General features: G+C 45.2%; 1 protein-coding gene across 1 annotated transcript in view; it reads left to right on the top strand.

Moving 5' to 3' along the window:
* AS3MT (arsenite methyltransferase) overlaps nucleotides 1–6,969 on the top strand; it is a 51,317-nt gene extending 44,348 nt beyond the window's left edge. The window contains exon 11 of the mRNA XM_044299693.1: nucleotides 6,883–6,969. Within this exon, the coding sequence (XP_044155628.1) occupies nucleotides 6,883–6,969 (87 nt within the window). The remainder of the gene's footprint in view (nucleotides 1–6,882) is intronic.
* Nucleotides 6,970–20,539: the final 13,570 nt, after the last annotated feature.

Here is a 20,539-nt window from a genome sequence, read left to right as displayed (position 1 = left end):
GATCTTACTAAGCCCTCAAACTGGCTACATTTAGGTGCACCTGTGAAGCCTGGGCCATACCAGCCAGTCTTGAGTGGGACTCGCAGACTCCTCCCTCCTCCCATTGCTGGCATGGTAGATGCTGGAGTTAACTGGTGAGTGGTCTGTGAGTCGGTCCTTACACTCCTGTAATTCTCCCACTGGCCCCTGGTATTTCCCATACGGCTCAGGTAGGTGAGTGTTAGGACCCGAGCTACTTGAGAAACCTTGGCGCGGTGTTCGGGCTCAGACATGTCCTCATGTAGGACATGTTGGCTAATCTCTCAATTTTAACACCAGTTTGAGGGCTTAGTTAGACCGCAGAGTGCGCCTGTTCTTGTTATTAGATCATTAACAAGTGCCCCCATAGATGCTCCCTAATAATGCGCCACTAAGAAGTGCCCCCATAGATGCCCCCAATCATGTGCCAGTAAGAAGTGCACCCCCATAGATGCCTCCCAATCATGTGCCAGTAACAAGTGCCCCCCAATCGTGTATCACTAACAAGTGCCCCCACAGCGCTCCTCCCCTATATTGTACAATATAAAAAAAACTCACATACTTATCTCCATCAGGCTGGCAGCAATCCGATGCAGGCCTCTTCCGGCCTGTGTCCCTCGCTGTATGGCTCAGGCGGCGTGTAGACGTCATTGCACCGGCCTCTGATAGGCTGCAAGCACTAGGCCTGCAGCCTATCAGAGGAACGGGGAAGGGAGACGCCTCTCCCCTGCCCCTCAGCATCCATCTGTATCGCTGTCCTGAGGACGGCAATAGAGTTGACTATGGAGATGAGCGCTTCCACAATGGAAGCGCTCATCTCCCTGTGCGCTGCTGCCACGGCTGCTGCTGCCCCCCACTTGTCGCGGCGCTAGGAAAATGGGTGAGATAGCTTTTGGTTGTTCGTCCAACAGCTATTGAATGCATACAGCCAGCTTAAGCCTAAAGGTGCCCAAACAGATAAGAATGTGTGGATACTAGGTTATTAAAGGGATTTAAAACATTTATTGCTCAGCACTCAGAGATAGTACTATTTTCGACAGTCCCATAGAAGTGAATGGAGTGGTGGACATTCTTGAGCACTATTGCTTCCTTCACATGGGGAATTGGGGACCTCTGTGTGTGCAGCAACCTAAAGGGGAGGCACAGGGCATACAGGATGGGAGTGGTGGTTGTGGCCCTGGGAGGGATTGTAGTACTCAGTTCACGGTCCTCTGGAGCTCCCTGAGGCTTTGCAGTGGATGTAGAGCACCCACTTTCTTCCCTTGGGGCACAACCTGGTATTAGGGCTCCAGTCTGGTGGTAGCTGGGTGCTGATGATGGAGAATGTTTGGCTGAGTGCAAGGCAGAAGTGCGTATGAAGAAGCCCTCAGATGGTGGAGTCAATAAGTAATGATCCCTTTACTGAGTTGAAGTAAAAGTAGTAGTACATATAGCAGCAAAAGCACAGTCCTAAAGCTTATCAATAGCAGTGTAGAAGCAACAACAATGATGGTAGTTGTAGTACCCCTTGAGTCTTACTTCAAACACTTGGCTATCTTCCCAAGATAACCACAGGGTGCTGTACTGTCCTTATTAACTCCTTCTGCAATTCCTGGGCTGAGAGGGCAGAAACTAGATACAGATGGCCAGTCTGTCTCAAAGTGTGATGGGTGCTGGAGGCAATAATCCTTTCCACAGCAGCAAAGCCTTTCTGTCAAAAAACAAGTGAATAACTTGCTGTCTAAAGCTTGCAAATCTTGGATGGTTTTGGACCTTCTAAGATGATCTCTTTCTCTCAGGGGTCCACTGTTAATGGGCTTGCTTCCTTGGCAGCTGAAGTCTCAGGGAAAGAGGTTCTTTGAACTTGTGCCTAGCCCTTACACATGTAGGTCTTCTCCCTTGATCTGCTAGACTCACTCTCCTTAGTAGCCAGGGGGTGTACCAGGTCCATCACTCTGGTAACCTTAAACCGACTGCTAATCTGTTAACTGTTTTGTTGCCCTATACATTGATACTGAGTAGATAAACATATTAAATCACAACATTTAACTCAATAACTTTGCATTAACTCTTTAAGCAATAATTAAACCTTTTCAGTAGTCTTATTCGAGGACTGCACCTGTTCTTGTGATCACTGAGGGACAAAACTGTGGGACTGCCTGTGATCTGGCACTGATACCATATCCCATAAATGTTCTTTGTCGGAAAAACCCTTTGAAGCAAAACTCCAGGTGCCACTGATGCACTGTCTAGTGTAGGGCCTGAGGGGACAAGATTACAGTACTTGTGGTTGCAAAGGTCTACGTACATACTGTACCTTTTAAGGCTTTTGGAGAAAGGGCCTAAATGTAGCATCTGCACCAAGGCCCCACAACTTCAAGTTACCCCTCTGGTGAAAACAGTACAATTGCAATATGTGGAATTAGAAAAGTCATAAGCGTTCTTCAGTTTATTTCAATCTCTAGGTTTACACGTTGCACCCGCAAAACATCTGCGGTGCATTTTATTGGCATGGTTTTACATAATCAATGCAAAAAAAATGCATTTTGTTAAGATTATGTAAAACTGGGGCAAAAAATGTACCATGGACAGAATGGGGGCCCAGCAGGTAAACCTGGTATCTCAACAGGATGTAGATGAGGTGCATTTTGGCACCATACTATTTACTGTAGGTACCTTTGCACGCAGGAGATTTTGTTTTCCGTTGATAAAAATCTGTTTAATTCACCTGAATGGGGTCTGCAGAAAACCATGCCGCCAAAGCATCCCCATTCATAGGAATGGAACTGATTTTGAGTTGCAAAAAATTTCTGCAACATAATTTGCCATGTGTGAAGGCACCTGTAGAGAATGCCAGATGTTATCCCTGTCCCCTGTAGAAAGTCTCACATATAGGGCTGTGTTTGTCAAAAGTTCACCAGTTTACCTATAACCCCCAGCTATTTACTAGTAGAAGGACTAGTTTAAACCAGGGGCTAAATCAGGTTTGTTAAACATTTCAGGTAATTGATAAGAAAATCTATTAGTTTTTTTTGCACCTGCAAAGCAGAAGAATGTCATTGTAAGCATGTACGTGGTAACAATCCTGACAATAGCACCTCTTGACTATGGCGGAAGCCTGCATTTCAATTTGTATCAATTTAAGAAATACTTGTCATTCCTAAGGTCACAGGATGAAATTGTACGCAATGTTTAAAGGGGGTTTTGTGGAAGTTGGATATTGATGGCCTCTCCTCAAGATAGGTCATCAAGATCAGATCTGTGGGGGTCCAACCTCCAGCCCTCCACGATCAGCTGTTTGAGAAGCTCCTTCGAGCACTTCAGCCTCCTAGCAACTTATCAAACACATCACTGTTCATTGCTTGGTGTTACACCATTGGGTCCCACATGGCATAGTCTGACACCACTTGCTCCTTCATCAGAAGAATTAAATGACATGACCTCCAACTAAAAACAGAAATCTACAACATGCTTTGACACGTCTTCATTGGTGGACATCCATACATTTGGATATCTGATGATTCCTAAATGAATGTGGTCTTAACACTCTAAAGTACCTGGACCCCCTTTGAGCTAATCTTAAAGGGCTTATCCTGGGTCCAAGTTCCAGCACCCCCGCCGATCAGCTGCTTCGGGAAGGCGCGGCACTCATCATATAGAGACTGTGCTTGGTGTTTCAGCTCAGCCCCAATCACTTGAATAGAACTGAGCTGCTCCTAGGCCTGTGATGGCTAACCTCCGGCACTCCAGCTGTGGTAAAACTAGAACTTCCAAGATGCACACTTGCTTGGCTGTTCTCAGAGCTCCAGAAATGAATGGAGCATGCTGGGAGTTGTAGTTTCACCACAGCTGGAGTGCCGGAGGTTAGCCATCACTGCATTAGGCCATGTGACCGAAGAACGTGACATCACAGGCCTAGGGAAAGGTTGCGGTGCTCACTGGTGTGCAGCGGCCTTTTCAAAAAGTTGATCGTCAGGCATGCCAGAAGTCCTAATTTATTGCAATTTCTAGATACAATAGATAAAATGAAACAGAACAAGTATAGATAGTTCCCACTTCAGCCTGCTTCCAGCTCAGGCTAGGTCACAGCTAGAGCCACCATTCTGGTCTTGTTTTAAATTCAACATTCTAGCCTGAGCCAGAATTCTTAGTACCGGCTTTCCTCTTTAGTCACACTGCCCCTGAGCTGTACTCAAATCAGTGATGTCCTTTTTTAATTGAATGATTCCAGTTCAGGGTAATTGATAGGGTGGTTAAACCCCACTGTATATATAAAGGGAATCTGTCAGCTCCAAAGCACCCCCCAAACTAGAGTAAGCAGTGTATAGTGTAAATAGTGCTGATTATGCCAGTTACGTACTTTTTATCTTCATACTCGCTTGCATCCTGACACTGTGCTCCCACACGCTAGCAGTGAAATCCATTGAGAGGACTCCTCTCCATTATATGAATGAGCTTAGGAGTCCTCTCAATGCATTTTACTGCTGGTTTGTAGGAGTATTCATGAAGTTTATAAATAGAGGTGTAACTTAAAGCTCCTGGGATCTAAGGGCACTTTCACACTAGCGTTATTCTTTTACAGTATTGAGTTCTGTCCTATGGGCTCAATACCGGAATAAAATGCTTCAGTTTTATCCTAACGCATTCTGAATGGAGAACAATCCGTTCAGTCTGCATCAGGATGTCTTCAGTTCAGTCCCTCTTACGGTATTTTGCCGGAGAAAATACTGCAGCATTTTCTCCAGCCAAAATTCTGGAACACTTGCATTGAAATTGAAATATATTAATGCCGGATCCGGTACCTAGTGTTCCAGCAAAACAGCAATGGCTTCCTGGTCTGCGCATGCGCAGACCTTTAAAATTGCGAGAAAAAATAAATACCGGATCCGTTTTTCCGGATGACACCGAACAGACGGATCCAGAATTTCAATGCATTTGTCAGATGGGTCCACGTCCGGATCGGTCTACAAATGATATCCGTTTGCATACAGATTTACAGATCCGGCAGGCTGTTCCAGCAACGGAACTGCCTGCCGGATCCTCACAACGCAAGTGTGAAAGTACCCTAACATACAAACCGGATTCCACAAAAGTTGTGACACTAAACAAATTGTGAATAAAAACTGAATGCAATGATGTGGAGATGGCAAATGTCAATATTTTATTTGTAATAGAACGTAGATGACAGATCAAACGTTTAATCCAAGTAAATGTATCATTTTAAAGGAAAAATACGTTGATTCAAATTTTCACGGTGTCAACAAATCCCCAAAAAGTTGGGACAAGTAGCAATAAGAGGCTGGAAAAAGTAAATTTGAGCATAACAAAGAGCTGGAAGACCAATTAACACTAATTAGGTCAATTGGCAACATGATTGGGTATAAAAAGAGCTTCTCAGAGTGGCAGTGTCTCTCAGAAGCCAAGATGGGTAGAGGATCACCAATTCCCACAATGTTGCGCAGAAAGATAGTGGAGCAATATCAGAAAGGTGTTACCCAGCGAAAAATTGCTAAAGACTTTGCATCTATCATCATCAACTGTGCATAACATCATCCGAAGATTCAGAGAATCTGGAACAATCTCTGTGCGTAAGGGTCAAGGCCGTAAAACCATACTGGATGCCCGTGATCTCCGGGCCCTTAAACGACACTGCACCACAAACAGGAATGCTACTGTAAAGGAAATCACAGAATGGGCTCAGGAATACTTCCAGAAACCATTGTCAGTGAACACAATCCACCGTGCCATCCTGCCGTTGCCAGCTGAAACTCTACAGTGCAAAGAAGAAGCCATTTCTAAGCAAGATCCACAAGCTCAGGCGTTTTCACTGGGCCAGGGATCATTTAAATGGAGTGTGGCAAAATGGAAGACTGTTCTGTGGTCAGACGAGTCACGATTCAAAGTTCTTTTTGGAAATCTGGGACGCCATGTCATCCGGACCAAAGAGGACAAGGACAACCCAAGTTGTTATCAACGCTCAGTTCAGAAGCCTGCATCTCTGATGGTATGGGGTTGCATGAGTGCGTGTGGCATGGGCAGCTTGCATGTCTGGAAAGGCACCATCAATGCAGAAAAATATATTCAGGTTCTAGAACAACATATGCTCCCATCCAGACGTCATCTCTTTCAGGGAAGACCCTGCATTTTTCAACAAGATAATGCCAGACCACATTCTGCATCAATCACAACATCATGGCTGCGTAGGAGAAGGATCCGGGTACTGAAATGGCCAGTCTGCAGTCCAGATCTTTCACCTATAGAGAACATTTGGCGCATCATAAAGAGGAAGGTGCAACAAAGAAGGCCCAAGACGATTGAACAGTTAGAGGCCTGTATTAGACAAGAATGGGAAAGCATATTTCTAAACTTGAGAAACTGGTCTCCTCGGTCCCCAGACGTCTGTTGGGTGTTGTAAGAAGAAGGGGAGATGCCACACAGTGGTGAAAATGGCCTTGTCCCAACTTTTGGGGGATTTGTTGACACCATGAAATTCTACATATTTTTCCCTTAAAATGGTACATTTTCTCAGTTTAAACTTTTGTTCCGTGATTTATGTTCTATTCTGAATAAAATATTAGAAGTTGGCACCTCCACATCATTGCATTCAGTTTTTATTCACGATTTGTATAGTGTCCCAACTTTTTTGGAATCCGGTTTGTAAATTTGCAACAGGTTCCTCCTCCAGCCATGTGCTATTTACGGTATATTACTGATATCTTCTTAGATGGCAGATGGTTCTGAGGGCACCTGGACCCAATTGTAATTGCCGCCTCTGTATAACCTATACGGACACCGCTGCTTATATACCCCACACCATCACTTTCTGATTAGGTAGGAAATTATTATAATATGAATTGATGTTCTTTGATTTGATTTTCCTTCCAGGATATAATCAGTGATCCATTCCAATATGCAGACTACAGTGAAGAGACTAAGTCTTGCAATTCTTCAAAACCGAATGGATGCCCGTAGAGCCTAGAATATGAAGGACAGCATGTAACAAAACAGAGCAACCAAACACACACGAAGAAGAAAATATCTTGCGTTGACCAATAACAGACCCTGAAAGACAGTGTTCACATAGCAGATTTTAACTTTTTTAAATTTTTGATTTTAATAAAATTTGCAAGCAGATTTGAAATTTGCATTGCAGAAAAAAAAAATTGATATGTTAATTCCTGAACGAGGCTAGAAAGAAAGCGCTGTATTAATGTTCCCTTAAATGTCTGCCATAGATTCCTTTTTGAATTTCTTGTAAATCCTGAAGTACACTTAGAGCTGTTTCACACGAGCGGATGCCGTGCGTGACAGCCACTGCATGAATGACAGCCAAGACCCGCTGCGGACAGCAGAAGCACGGAGCCCTGCAGTCTGCATCGGGTCTTGGCTGTCATTCACGCAGCGGATGTCACGCACGGCATCCGCTCGTGTGAAACAGCCCTTACTGTATATTGTCTACATATCAGTTTGGTTTAGGCCCCAATCAGATGACCGTATGGACTGGTCACTGTGGCAGTGCTGCGGACCGCAAACAGTGGGTCCACAAAACATGGGCAGTGCGGACTCATTGACAGTCTGCAACACGGGCACGGCAGCCATATGGTCGTCTGAATGGGGCCTTAGTACATTATTAACCATATCTATCTATCTTGACTGCACCAATTTTGCACATGACCCATATACATTTATGTCTCCTTGTATTATCATAGACAAACTTGTCGCTTGGGTATACATTATCCAAAAACACATTCTGTCAGTATGGTCCAAAAGCTATATTTATGGAGCACCTTCAACACTTTGCCCCAGTCAGTGGTGTATCTTGGTTTTGTGCTGCCCTAGGCGAGACTAAACTCGGGCACCCCCCTAATATAAATTTGACCCACCCCTTCCTGTCAAGGCCAAACCCCTTTCTCTCTAAACCCCACCCCTTCCTATGTGCCATCCACAGATCCCCCCTAAAGAGTGCCATCCACAGATCCCCCTCCCCTAAATAGTGCCATCCACGGATCCCCTGCCCCTAAATAGTGCCATCCACGGATCCCCCTCCCCTAAACAGTGCCATCCACAGATCCCCCTCCTCTAAACGGTGCCATCCACGGATCCCCCTCCCCTAAACGGTGCCATCCACAGATCCCCCTCCCCTAAACAGTGCCATCCACAGATCCCCCTCCCCTAAACAGTGCCATCCACAGATCCCCCTCCCCTAAACAGTGCCATCCATGGATCCCCCTCCCTTAAACAATGCCATCCACAGATCCCCCTCCCCAAAATAGTGCCATCAACAGATACCCCCCTAAATAGTGCCATCCACAGATCTCTCCCCTAAATAGTGCAATCCACAGATCCCCCCCCTAAATAGTGCCATCCACAGATCTCCCCCCTAAATAGTGCCATCCACAGATCTCCCTTCCCTAAATAGTGCCATCCACAGATCTCCCCCCTAAATAGTGCCATCCACAGATCCCCCTTCCCTAAATAGTGCCATCCACAGATCCCCCTCCCCTAAATAGTGCCATCCACAGATCCCCCTCCCCTAAACGGTGCCATCCACAGATCCCCCCCCCTCCCCTAAACGGTATCATCCACAGATCCCCCCTCCTCTAAACGGTGCCATCCACAGATCCCCCCTCCCCTAAACGGTGCCATCCACAGATCCCCCTCCCCTAAATGGTGTCATCCACAGATCCCCCCCTCCCCTAAATGGTGCCATCCACAGATCCCCCTCCTCTCCTAAACGGTGCCATCCACAGATCCCCCCTCCCCTAAACGGTGCCATCCACAGATCCCCCCTCCCCTAAACGGTGCCATCCACAGATTCCCCCCCGCCCCTAAACGGTGCCATCCACAGATTCCCCCCCTCCCCTAAACGGTGCCATCCACAGATTCCCCCCCTCCCCTAAACGGTGCCATCCACAGATTCCCCCCCTCCCCTAAACGGTGCCATCCACAGATTCCCCCCCCCCCTCCCCTAAACAGTGCCATCCACAGATTCCCCCGCCCCCCCTTCCCGACGCTCACAGGAGAACATTTAAAAACAAATCAGTAACCTTAACTTTATTCATTGGTGATGTCTTTACTGTATACCTTACTCTGTCTTTCAGCTTCGGTAACAGCAGGCAGTGCGGGCGGGCGGCGCTCACTCACTGACGTCACGCGCCTGCTCCTCCCACTAGGCGGCGCAGGCACGTGACGTCAGTGAGTGAGCGCCGCCTGCCCGCACTGCCTGCTGTTACCGGAGCTGAAAAGACAGAGTAAGGTATACAGTAAAGACATCACCAATGAATAAAGTTAAGGTTACTGATTTGTTTTTAAATGTTTTCCTGTGAGCGGCGGGGCCCTGTATATTCAAACCCCCAGGCAAGCGTCACCGTCACCATGGGAACGCCTGGGGGTTAGACTATACCATCGGATTTGTGTTTTCACGCTCTCACTGAGAGCGTGAAAACTCAGATCCGATGGTATAGTCTAACCCCCAGGCAAGCGTCACCGTCACCATGGGAACGCCTGGGGGTTAGAATATACCATCGGATCTTCTGAGTATACCGGAGGCAGATAAGACTGATGGGACAAGGGGCAAACAAGGCATTTTGCCGCCCCATTGGCAAGTGCCGCCCTAGGCAAATGCCTTGTTTGCCTCGTGATAGATACGCCACTGGTCCCAGTATGTATCAATGTTATGGAAAAGGGCTTTAGAGTCAAAAGTCCAGGGTATGATACATGTAAAACTAAAAGTCCATATGCCAGTGCTCATTGGCATGCTCTTGATACTGCAACACTGTGTGCATATTGCAGAGTCCAGGGACCTCCTAAAATTTTTTAGTAAGGTGTAAACAAGACATATAAAATAGCCCAGCATCATGCATAAAAGGTCTACTGAATAATCCAAATATAGCACATGCAACAGATCCAATAAAAGCAGAGGTCCACACAACACATAGCGGTATATTACTGATGAACTATTGACAGTACTGTTGGGTTCCCATGAGGTCCCCGCCAGTGCCGAAGCTCTTGTGAGCACTTAGAGGGTCGTATCGCGGCCTGCTAACCGAGGCAATATACAGGCACCAGCCATGTGTGCACCATATCACAGATGCAGACCCATTCACTTGAATGGGTCTGCAATCCGGAAGATACAGTGCAGAACAGAAGCAAAAATTGGAAGTACGGTATTGCATGCACTACTTTTTACGGTGCGGACTGTCGGATGCGGATCGCAGACCCCATTCAAGTGAAGTCCTAATAAAGAGATTAAATAGAATCAGGCCTAACACTGATCCTTGTGGTCCCCGCTGCTGACTTTAGCCCAGTTTGAGTATGTTCCATTGACAACGACTCTGCAGTTTTTCTCCGGGATAGTATCGATACTTGAAGTCTGCTGTCTTCCATCTGCCATATAAAATCCTATTCTACGAAATGTGAAATAAATTACCCTTAAAAGCCTAAATGAATATGACTGATATTTTTACAAACTGATTTAGTATTTTACGCAGTAATGCCATTGTTAGGAAAAATACATGAAGACATTTCCCTTAATGTATTTCCCTGTGATTAATTTTTTATTTCTTGCCTTTCATACAAAGCAAGCTTTTTTTTTTTTCAATAGACCAGACCCATTCATTTTCTCATAAGGCCGGCTTAGCATGATATTTATACACCAATGCACAATGACACCCTGCAAGGCCATATGCTTAGAATATTCCATGAATATTACATTAATATATCGGCAGAATAGGAAGGCAAAATGTCAATTTGCAAGTGTTAATCTAAGCACAGCGGGTCCAGCCGTGGTCTCTAGTGATTTCCTCACTGTACCTCCAGTTTTAATGAGCTCACTTGAGCATCGCTCTCTTTCCTGTCCCGCTGTGAAGTCCAACGCTGCCTCTTGGTGTGATCACAATGTAAGGGGTTTAAATGTCATCTTCCAAAACCTGTTGCTTTTCCATTTCATTTTATGTCTTTTGTTGGCCACTGCCTTTACTTGCAGAATGTTTGAGGCAGGCTAAAACTTTCCACTGAGCAGCACATTTTAATAAACTTCATTTCCACCCAATATTATAATAATAATAATAATAATAATAGTAACAATAATAATCATTTGACAATACAGGCCCTTGAATAATCCTCTGTCATCACAAAAGGGTTGTCCAAAAACCCACATTTTTATAACTTTCATAATAAAAGAGAATCAGGCGGGAGTCCTAACTTGACAAGTACAAGGGACCTTCAATCCCTGTTCTTGGCCAGAGAGCAAGGACTCTCTAGAGACTGGTGCTGCTCCCATTCATCACTATAGAGAATGGTGGTGAAGATTTTTCCTGCTTTTGAGAATGGGAATTTGGAGCCCCCATTGTCACCTGCATTAGGGTCCATTCACACGTCCGCAAAATAAGTCTGCATCCGTTCCGCAATTTTGTGGAACAGATGCGGACCCATTTATTTTGAATGGGGCCGGAATGTGCTGTCCGCATCCGCAATCCGCATGCGGACACTTCCGTTCCACAAAAAAATAGAACATGTCCTATTCTTGTCTGCAATTGCGGACAAGAAAAGGCATTTTCTATGAGAGTGACGGCGATGTGCGGTCCGCAAAATGCGGACGCACATTGCCGGTGTCCGTGTTTTGCAGATCCGGAAAACACATTCGGGCGTGTGAATGGACCCTTAGGGTTCACAGAGGTCAGACCTCCACCTAACCGACTTTTATGACCTCTTTAGTTACATAATACAGCCACACTTTAAGGCCCCATGCACACGGCCGTTGTTCACGGCCGTGTGCGGGCCGTGGAACCGCGGCCTGGATCCCTCCTGAGAGCAGGAGCGCACGGCGTCACTGGTTGCTATGACGCCGTGCGCTCCCTGCTGCCGCCGCAATACAGTAATACACTTGTATGATCTATACCAGTGTATTACTGTACTGTGCCGGCAGCAGGGAGCGCACGGCGTCATAGCAACCAGTGACGCCGTGCGCTCCTGCTCTCAGGAGGGATCCAGGCCGCGGTTCCACGGCCCGCACACGGCCGTGAACAACGGCCGTGTGCATGGGGCCTAAGGCTCGCTTTAGACTTACCCAAGCCCTCCATGGTTCTACTCAACCAAATTGAGATCACTATATAACCCTTCTATGTTCAGTTGGGTAGAACTGCAGGGGGTTCAGGTGTGAGGACTGTAACATGGCACGACCACTTTACAGCCGATTGACTCTGGACTGATATCACACATACCAGTGTTTGTGTTGCGGTGCAATTGCCGTGAATGGAAAAACTTAAAATAAAATGCAAACATAAAAAAAAAATTAGAAATAGTATTAAAAAAATTATCTACTTTCCAAATGTCCATTTATTACAGTCCTGCAATCTTCTTTTAGCTAATTTCGGCATTTACTACTTCATGGGTTTATGATTGCGTGGGTGGGTGGAGTTACTTTAAAATGTACAATACTGTGCAAAAGTTTTGGGCAGAGGTAGGAGAAATGCTACAAAAGTAAGAACGCTTTCAAAAATAGAAGTGCTTTTTTGTATCAATTAACAAAATGAAAAGTGAATGAATAAAAGAGAAATCTAAATCCAATCAATATTTGGTGTTACCCCCTCCCTCCCCCTCCTGTTCCTTTGCCTTCAATTTCTCTTGGTATACTTCGACACAGATTTTGAAGGAACTCGGCAGGGAGGTTAGAGAACTAACTTGGAGAACTAACCACAGATCTTCTGTAGATGAAGGTTTTCTCAAATCCTTCAGTCTCTTCATGTAATCCCAGACAGACTGTATAGTATGGAGATCAGGGTGCTGAGGGGGCCATCACTTCCAGGACTCCTTGTTCTTCTTTACGCTGAAGATAGTACATTGGCTGTATGTTTAGGGTCGTTTTTCTGCTGGTGAAAGAAATTAAATTGAATCTATTAAAGGGGTTGTCCCATGAATAATATTCTAGTTTTCAAACCAGCACCTGGATCTGAATACTTTTGTAAGTGCATGGTATTAAAAATGTACTATAGCTATTGAGTTATTCAATAAATTCTATCGGTACAGCGCCACCTGCTGTTTGCTCTTTTTTTAATTTCTCTGTCCTGCTCACTGAGATGGAAGCACATGCTCAATTCCATCCTTCAACTGCCCCCAGCTGCAGCAGACAGGACATGCCCTCTGAGTAAGGACACTCCCCCCTAAACTGGCAGCTTGAAATAAATCTAGCAGAACAACTGGAGCAATGAATGGGGAGATCTCTGGATCCATATAGGGTACAGGGCTGGTTCTAGCTTGTTAGAAAGAGATTGTCATGTACTAGATTATGTATCATTTTCATTTTTTTGCATTAAACACTTGTATTTTTGAAAGCATTCTTACTTTGCAGCATTTTTGCCACAAAAACTTTTGCCTAACACTTGCACAGTACTGTACCTCCATTTTGCTTCCCCACATTCTCCCATTTTGCCGGCAGAAAGATTTAATCTGGGATTTCATGAATAATCTGCTATTAATTTGGTTGCCTGAAAGCGAAGATTTGCTTTTTATTCAGATTTTCCTTATACTGTAAGCGAAGCTCTTCTCCCGTCCAGTTCTGCAGTAATACAGCCACCATGGAGAGAAACCTACAGACCAGGCCCTGTTTCATTTTAATCTCCAAATCCAAGAACGGATAAAATTTGATCAGGTTTCACTAGATCTCAGTTTGATTGTCTTTAAGATCCACTGTAGTCCAGACATTGTGTGTCATGGTACTTCAGTGCAGATACTCTCTGGTAACCCAGGAGCCCTGGACTTTCCACAGTATTTGGAGCCAGGGCACAAGGAATAGGAGCAAGAAAATAAAAATTGTGATAAATGGTCACATGTTGATCCTTTATTGTTCAATAATTATCTATTTCCTCCTCTTGAAGCCCATGAACAAGTTTCAAGTTGTGCATCTGGGGTGCAGCCCACAGTCGCTGGTATAAAGACTATACTCACAAGACACTATACTTGAGATGGGTTTGAGCTTGACATGAGATCTATTACAGTATCCTTTTACAACTGCCTTGCAATTGGACCTAAGAACGGCTAAATTTGTCACTGTAATTACTTACTCACCTCTTTGACCCAAACTGACAATGATACGTTGGTAACATACTAGTCTGAATAGATATGTACCAGGGTCACACTTATGGTTAGTATTGTTATAAGTTATAATGGTTAATCGTTCGTTTTGGTAAACCACTGTTGATAAAGGGAATATTATATTTGTATCATGGTAGATAAAAAAAAAAAAGATAAAAAATTTGAGTCCCCTATTGTTAAAGCCATTTACTGACTTAAAGGGGTTGCCCCACGAAAAATATTTTACAGCTTTCAAACTAGCACCTGGATCTGAATACTTTTGTAATTGTATGTTATTAAAAATTTTGCATAGCCACTGAGTTATTCAATAAAATGTATCTGTATAGCGCCACCAGCTGTTTGTTTTCTTTTTCTTTGTCCTGCTCACTGAGATGGCCGCACATGCTCAGTTTCATCTGTCACCTGCCTCCTGAGCTGTGATAGGGAGAGCATGGACACGCCCCCCGGAGCTGTGATAAGAAAAGCATGGACACGCCCCCTGAGCTGCAGCAGAAAAGACACTCCCCTTGAGCTGTCAGCTTGATATAAATTTAGCAGAGCAATGAATGGGGAGCTCTCTGGGTCCATGTGAGGTACAGGGCTGGTTCTAGCTTTGTTAGAAAGGTATTATTATGCACTATATGATCAGATTTAAATTTTTTACATTAGTTATGGGATAACCCCTTTATTGACATGATTTAACCCCTTAGCGGCCACCCACTGTCTTTGGCTGACTAGGGTAGTTCAAGTCTATAATTGGCAGTGGTGTTTTTGCCTTTGCAGCATTAACGCTTCTGCGGTCAATCTGTTTCTGCTGCCAGGGCTCCTAAGGAGAGAATAGAAGCAGTCTATAATGGCTTCCATCTTCTCTTTTCCAGGATACATAGAGGTCTATTCATTGAATACAGGAAGCGGCAATGCTGTTGCCCTCATTGGACCTGGGGATCACATGATCGCCGGTTGTCTACCAGCAAAGCAGAGCTTCTGGGTCTTAGCAGACTCTGTCAGTGACTGTTGTCACCATAGAGCGAATTTTTTATGATAAACATAGTAGAAAAATTGCAAAATGAAGAAAAAGAAAAATGGTGATTGGCCCCCGGGGTCTTTTATGACCTTGTGGAGGACATATTATGTAAAAAAAATATATATGTACAGAAATAGATATAAAACACATCAAATAAAATATAAATAAAGGAAAAAGATAACAGTAAAGTCCATGAGAACAAAAGGAAAAAGAAAACAGTAACGTCCACGAGAACAAAAGGAAAATGAAAACAGTAACGTCCATGATAACAAAACTATCGCGAAAGATGCTCAAGTTTACCTAAGACTATTCATAATACATATCAAAATGACTGCATTTTAATCAACTACTTTGGTAGCTCAGCAAATAAAAAAGCTCTATCAGTCCGGGTTATAAAGAGGTTAACACAATATTTGAAGAGTCCTATGTTTATAGAGAAAAGGATCTAGGAACAATGTGGGAATGAGATAAGTAATAAAAGCAGATCCAAGAGGGGATTAAACAGTTGGAGGTGTAAATATTGGAGCTGTGCATAGACAAGTCCTGGATCACATCACTGTTTATTTTTCTGCTCTTATGATCCATCAGAAGAACAGAAAAATAAAGAAAAAAACAGATTCTTCTGCATGCAGGTCTTTTTTTTCCCATCTAAAATAACTGATCGCAGACAGAAATGGCTAAAACAGATGCCAAATGTGCATAACAGATGCTTTAACCACCTCCGGACCGCCTAAAGCAGATTCGCGTTCCGGAGGTGACAGCGCTGCGCAGAGTCACGCATGCGCATCGCGGGCCGGCAAAAGTTAAAGGGGGGTCACGTCAGCAACCTGCCAGCCAATGATCGTTGCTGGCAGGTTGCTAATTTTTTAAAAATCCAATGAGAAGCCAGATAACACATCATATTAGTAAATATGATGTGTTATATGGCTTCCCTGCTCCTCTGCTGGTCCTTTTCGTCGGTTGGATCCAGCAGAGGAGCAGGCTTCACAGTGAGTACACCAAACACCACACACTAGCCCCAGATCACCCCCTGCACCCCAATTAACCCTTTGATCACCCCTTTGATCGCCCCTGTCAATCACTAGTGAAAGTGAAAAAAGTGATCAGTGCAAACTGTCACTTTTTTTTTTCACTGGTATTGACTGTTAGGTTTTAGGGATAGTTTAGGCCCCTTGGTTAGGTAGTTTAGGGATCAGTTAGCGCCCAGCCCAACGCACCGCAGTCACTTATTCGCTGATTAGCGTATCGCTAATCAGCTTTTGTACTTTTATAGTATCTGTAAGTGATCAGAACTGATCACAGTCAGATCTATAATAGTATTAGTGTCACCTTAGTTCGCCCTCCACCCAAAACGCAGTGTTTGCCCGATCAGGCCTGATCGGTCGCCCACACGTGCGTTCGCCCACGCCCGCCCCGCCGCAGTGACAAAAAATTATTATTTTTTGATCACTGCACAATCACTTTACACGCGCTGCGGCGATAAAAAAATCAGTTTTGATATTTTTTATCAACCGCAGCGGCCTCCGGTACTTTGCTAGCCTCCCATTTGTAAGACAGGCTTGCTTTTTTTCTTGGGTAGTCTCAGGGAATACCCCTAAATTTAGTTGCCCAAATGTCAAACAGGGGGTATTCTTCTGAAGAGGCCTACAGGCTTCTGACCCAGTCGGATGAGGAATGGGAACCCTCATCTGATGAATCTAGCGGGTCAGAATATGAACCTGTAGAAAGCAGTGGCTCTCTGACCCAAAGTTCGGACGAGGAGGTTGAGGTCCCTGATAGCACCAGGCGTACCCGGCCCCGTGTCGCTAGACCACAGGTTGTGCAGGATCCGCTTCAAGGGCAGCAGAGTGGGGCTGGCGCTGTCGGATTACGTGGTGAGGCATACACCAGCAGCGCAGCCCTCCCTGGACCTAGTACCAGCACTGCCGTAGAACATGGTGAAGTGGCGAGCACCAGAAGGGCAGTTGAAGCTGGTACGGTGGCACGTGCATTAGTTACCCCGTCGCAGCCACCGCACAGACGGGCCCGTAGAGCCCCTAGAATCCCAGAGGTGCTGGCAAACCCTGATTGGCAGTCCCCAACTTCAGCCGCACCTGTAGTTCCCCCTTTCACCGCCCAGTCTGGAGTTCGGGTTGAGACAGCTCAGATCGGTTCGGCCCTGGGATTTTTTGAGCTGTTCTTGACTGCGGAGCTCTTGGACTTAGTCGTGGCAGAAACAACCCGGGAAGCTATTATGCCCAGCCTTTCCGGTGGAAACCAGTCCAAGTTTCCGAAATTAAAATTTTTCTGGGCCTTCTCCTCAACATGGGTCTAACCAAAAAGCATGAATTGCGGTCATATTGGTCCACGAACCCAATTCATCACATGCCCATGTTCTCTGCTGCTATGTCCAGGGCACGATTTGAGGCCATCCTGCGTTTCCTGCACTTTAGTGACAATAGCACCTCTCGTCCCAGAGGCCACCCAGCTTTTGACTGGCTCCACAAAATTCGGCCCCTCATAGACCACTTCAACCAGATTTGTATACCCCTGAGCAAAACATCTGTGTAGACGAGTCCCTTATACATTTTACCGGGCGCCTTGGCTTCAAACAATACATCCCAAGCAAGCGCGCCCGGTATGGGGTCAAATTGTATAAGCTCTGTGAAAGGGCCACAGGCTATACCCACAAATTTCGTGTCTATGAGGGAAAAGATCAGACCCTGGAGCCGGTCGGTTGCCCTGACTACCTGGGGAGCAGTGGGAAGACAGTCTGGGACTTGGTGTCACCCTTATTCGGCAAGGGGTACCATCTTTATGTGGACAATTTCTACACAAGTGTGGCCCTCTTTAGGCATTTGTTTCTAGAACAGATTGGCGCCTGTGGCACCGCGCGAACTAGTCGCGCGGGCTTCCCCCAACGGCTCGTTACCACCCGTCTTGCAAGGGGGGAGAGGGCTGCCTTGTGTAACGAAGAACTGCTCGCGGTGAAATGGAGAGACAAGCGTGACGTTTACATGCTCTCCTCCATTCACGCAGACACGACAATACAAATTGAGCGAGCAACCCGTGTCTTTGAAAAGCCCCTCTGTGTCCACGACTATAATGCGCTCATGGGAGGGGTGGACTTCAATGACCAGATGTTGTCTCCGTATTTAGTTTCCCGACGCACCAGACGCTGGTATAAGAAGGTGTCTGTATATTTGATTCAATTGGCTCTGTATAATAGTTTTGTTCTCTACAGTAAGGCTGGGAGAACAGGATCCTTCCTCAAATTTCAGGAAGAGATCATCGAGAACCTCCTGTATCCAGGAGGTTCCGTGGCCCCATCCACCAGTGTAGTTTGCCGTCTACACGAAGCGACATTTCCCCAATGTCGTGCCTGGGACCTCAACCCAACCGTCACCCCGAAAAAGATGTCGTGTCTGTAGCAGGAGTGGAATAAGGCGTGACACACGCCTATTCTGTCCTGACTGTCCTGACCACCCTGCCCTATGCTTGGAGAGTGTTTCCAGAAGTACCCACACACAGGTACACCTAGCATAGGGATCACATCTCACCAGGACAGGCACACAGGGCTATTAGGGCCCATTCACATCACAGCTGCTGCAAACCTCTCCTTTCACCTGGGATAAAGTGCATAACTGTACTTCGCCACATCTTTGGGCGATTTGCGCTTTGCACATTGTACCCATGGGGAAGGAGAGGTTTGTTCCTATAAAAGGTAAAAAAAAAAAAGTAATTGTTCTGTTTAAGTTTCCAGGTGGACCAACCGATCGACTAGCTGCAGCACTGATGTGCATTCTGACAGAAGCATTGCGCTGCTGTCAGATTACACACAAGTCGGTGTATGCGGCGCTGCAAGACGAGATTTCTCCTCTGCAGTAAAAGATACGTTTGCCGAGGCATATGAGCTGAGGAGGTGGCGGTGTTCCTATGCTTTGGCAAACACTTTGTATATAAAAAAAAAAATCCCGGCAATGATTTATTCATCCACATCGATTGATGTGAATGGAGAAATCTGGTTTGCCAGGGCATACGAGCTAAGTGGGTATGGATGTTGGGCGGAGCTCCTATGTCCTGGCAGACGCCTTTCCCCTCCTTTTTTTTTTTTGGCAGAGATTTTTTCATCCACATTGATCGATGCGAATGAAGAAATCTGTGCCGTTCTGTTTTTTTCTTTCAGCCCGGAGGCTGAACGGAAAAAAAAATCTCATTACCTGTATGCTCAATATAAGGAGAATAGCAGAAACTCCTAATGCTGGCCATACATGTAATGATTGCGGAGACGCTCAAATGCCAGGGCAGTACAAACACCCCACAAATGACCCCATTTTGGAAAGAAGACACCCCAAGGTATTCGCTGAGGGGCATATTGAGTCCATGAAAGATTGAAATTTTTGTCCCAAGTTAGCGGAAAGTGAGACTTTGTGAAAAAAATAAAAAATAAAATCAATTTCCGCTAACTTATGCCCAAAAAAAAAATTCGATGAACTCGCCAGGCCCCTCATTGAATACCTTGGGGTGTCTTCTTTCCAAAGTGGGGTCACATGTGGGGTATTTATACTGTCCTGGCTTTTTAGGGGCCCTAAAGCGTGAGAAGAAGTCTGGGATCCAAATGTCTAAAAATGCCCTCCTAAAAGGAATTTGGGCCGCTTTGCGCATCTAGGCTGCAAAAAAGTGTCACACATGTGGTATCGCTGTACTCAGGAGAAGTTGTGTTTTGGGGTGTCATTTTACATATACCCATGCTGGGTGAAATAAATATCTTGGTCAAATGCCAACTTTGTATAAAAAAATTGGAAAAGTTGTCTTTTGCCAAGATATTTCTCTCACCCAGCATGGGTATATGTAAAATGACACCCCAAAACACATTCCCCAACTTCTCCTGAGTACGGCGATACCAGATGTGTGACACTTTTTTGCAGCCTAGGTGGGCAAAGGGGCACACATTCCAAAGTGCACCTTTCGGATTTCACCGGTCATTTTTTACAGATTTTGATTGCAAACTTCTTCTCACACATCTGGGCCCCTAGAATGCCAGGGCAGTATAACTACCCCACAAGTGACCCCATTTTGGAAAGAAGACACCCCAAGGTATTTTGTGATGGGCATAGTGAGTTCATGGAAGTTTTTATTTTTTGTCACAAGTTAGTGGAATATGAGACTTTGTAAGAAAAAAAAAAATCATCATTTTCCGCTAACTTGTGACAAAAAATAAAAAGTTCTATGAACTCACTATGCCCATCAGTGAATACCTTAGGGTGTCTACTTTCCGAAATGGGGTCATTTGTGGGGTGTTTGTACTGTCTGGGCATTGTAGAACCTCAGGAAACATGACAGGTGCTCAGAAAGTCAGAGCTGTTTCAAAAAGCGGAAATTCACATTTTTGTACCATAGTTTGTAAATGCTATAACTTTTACCCAAACCATTTTTTTTTTTACCCCCAAATTTTTTTTTTTATCAAAG

Source organism: Bufo gargarizans, chromosome 6, assembly GCF_014858855.1.
Source record: "Bufo gargarizans isolate SCDJY-AF-19 chromosome 6, ASM1485885v1, whole genome shotgun sequence".
Classification (NCBI taxonomy): domain Eukaryota; kingdom Metazoa; phylum Chordata; class Amphibia; order Anura; family Bufonidae; genus Bufo; species Bufo gargarizans.
This window is presented reverse-complemented; position numbering and strand designations above follow the sequence as displayed.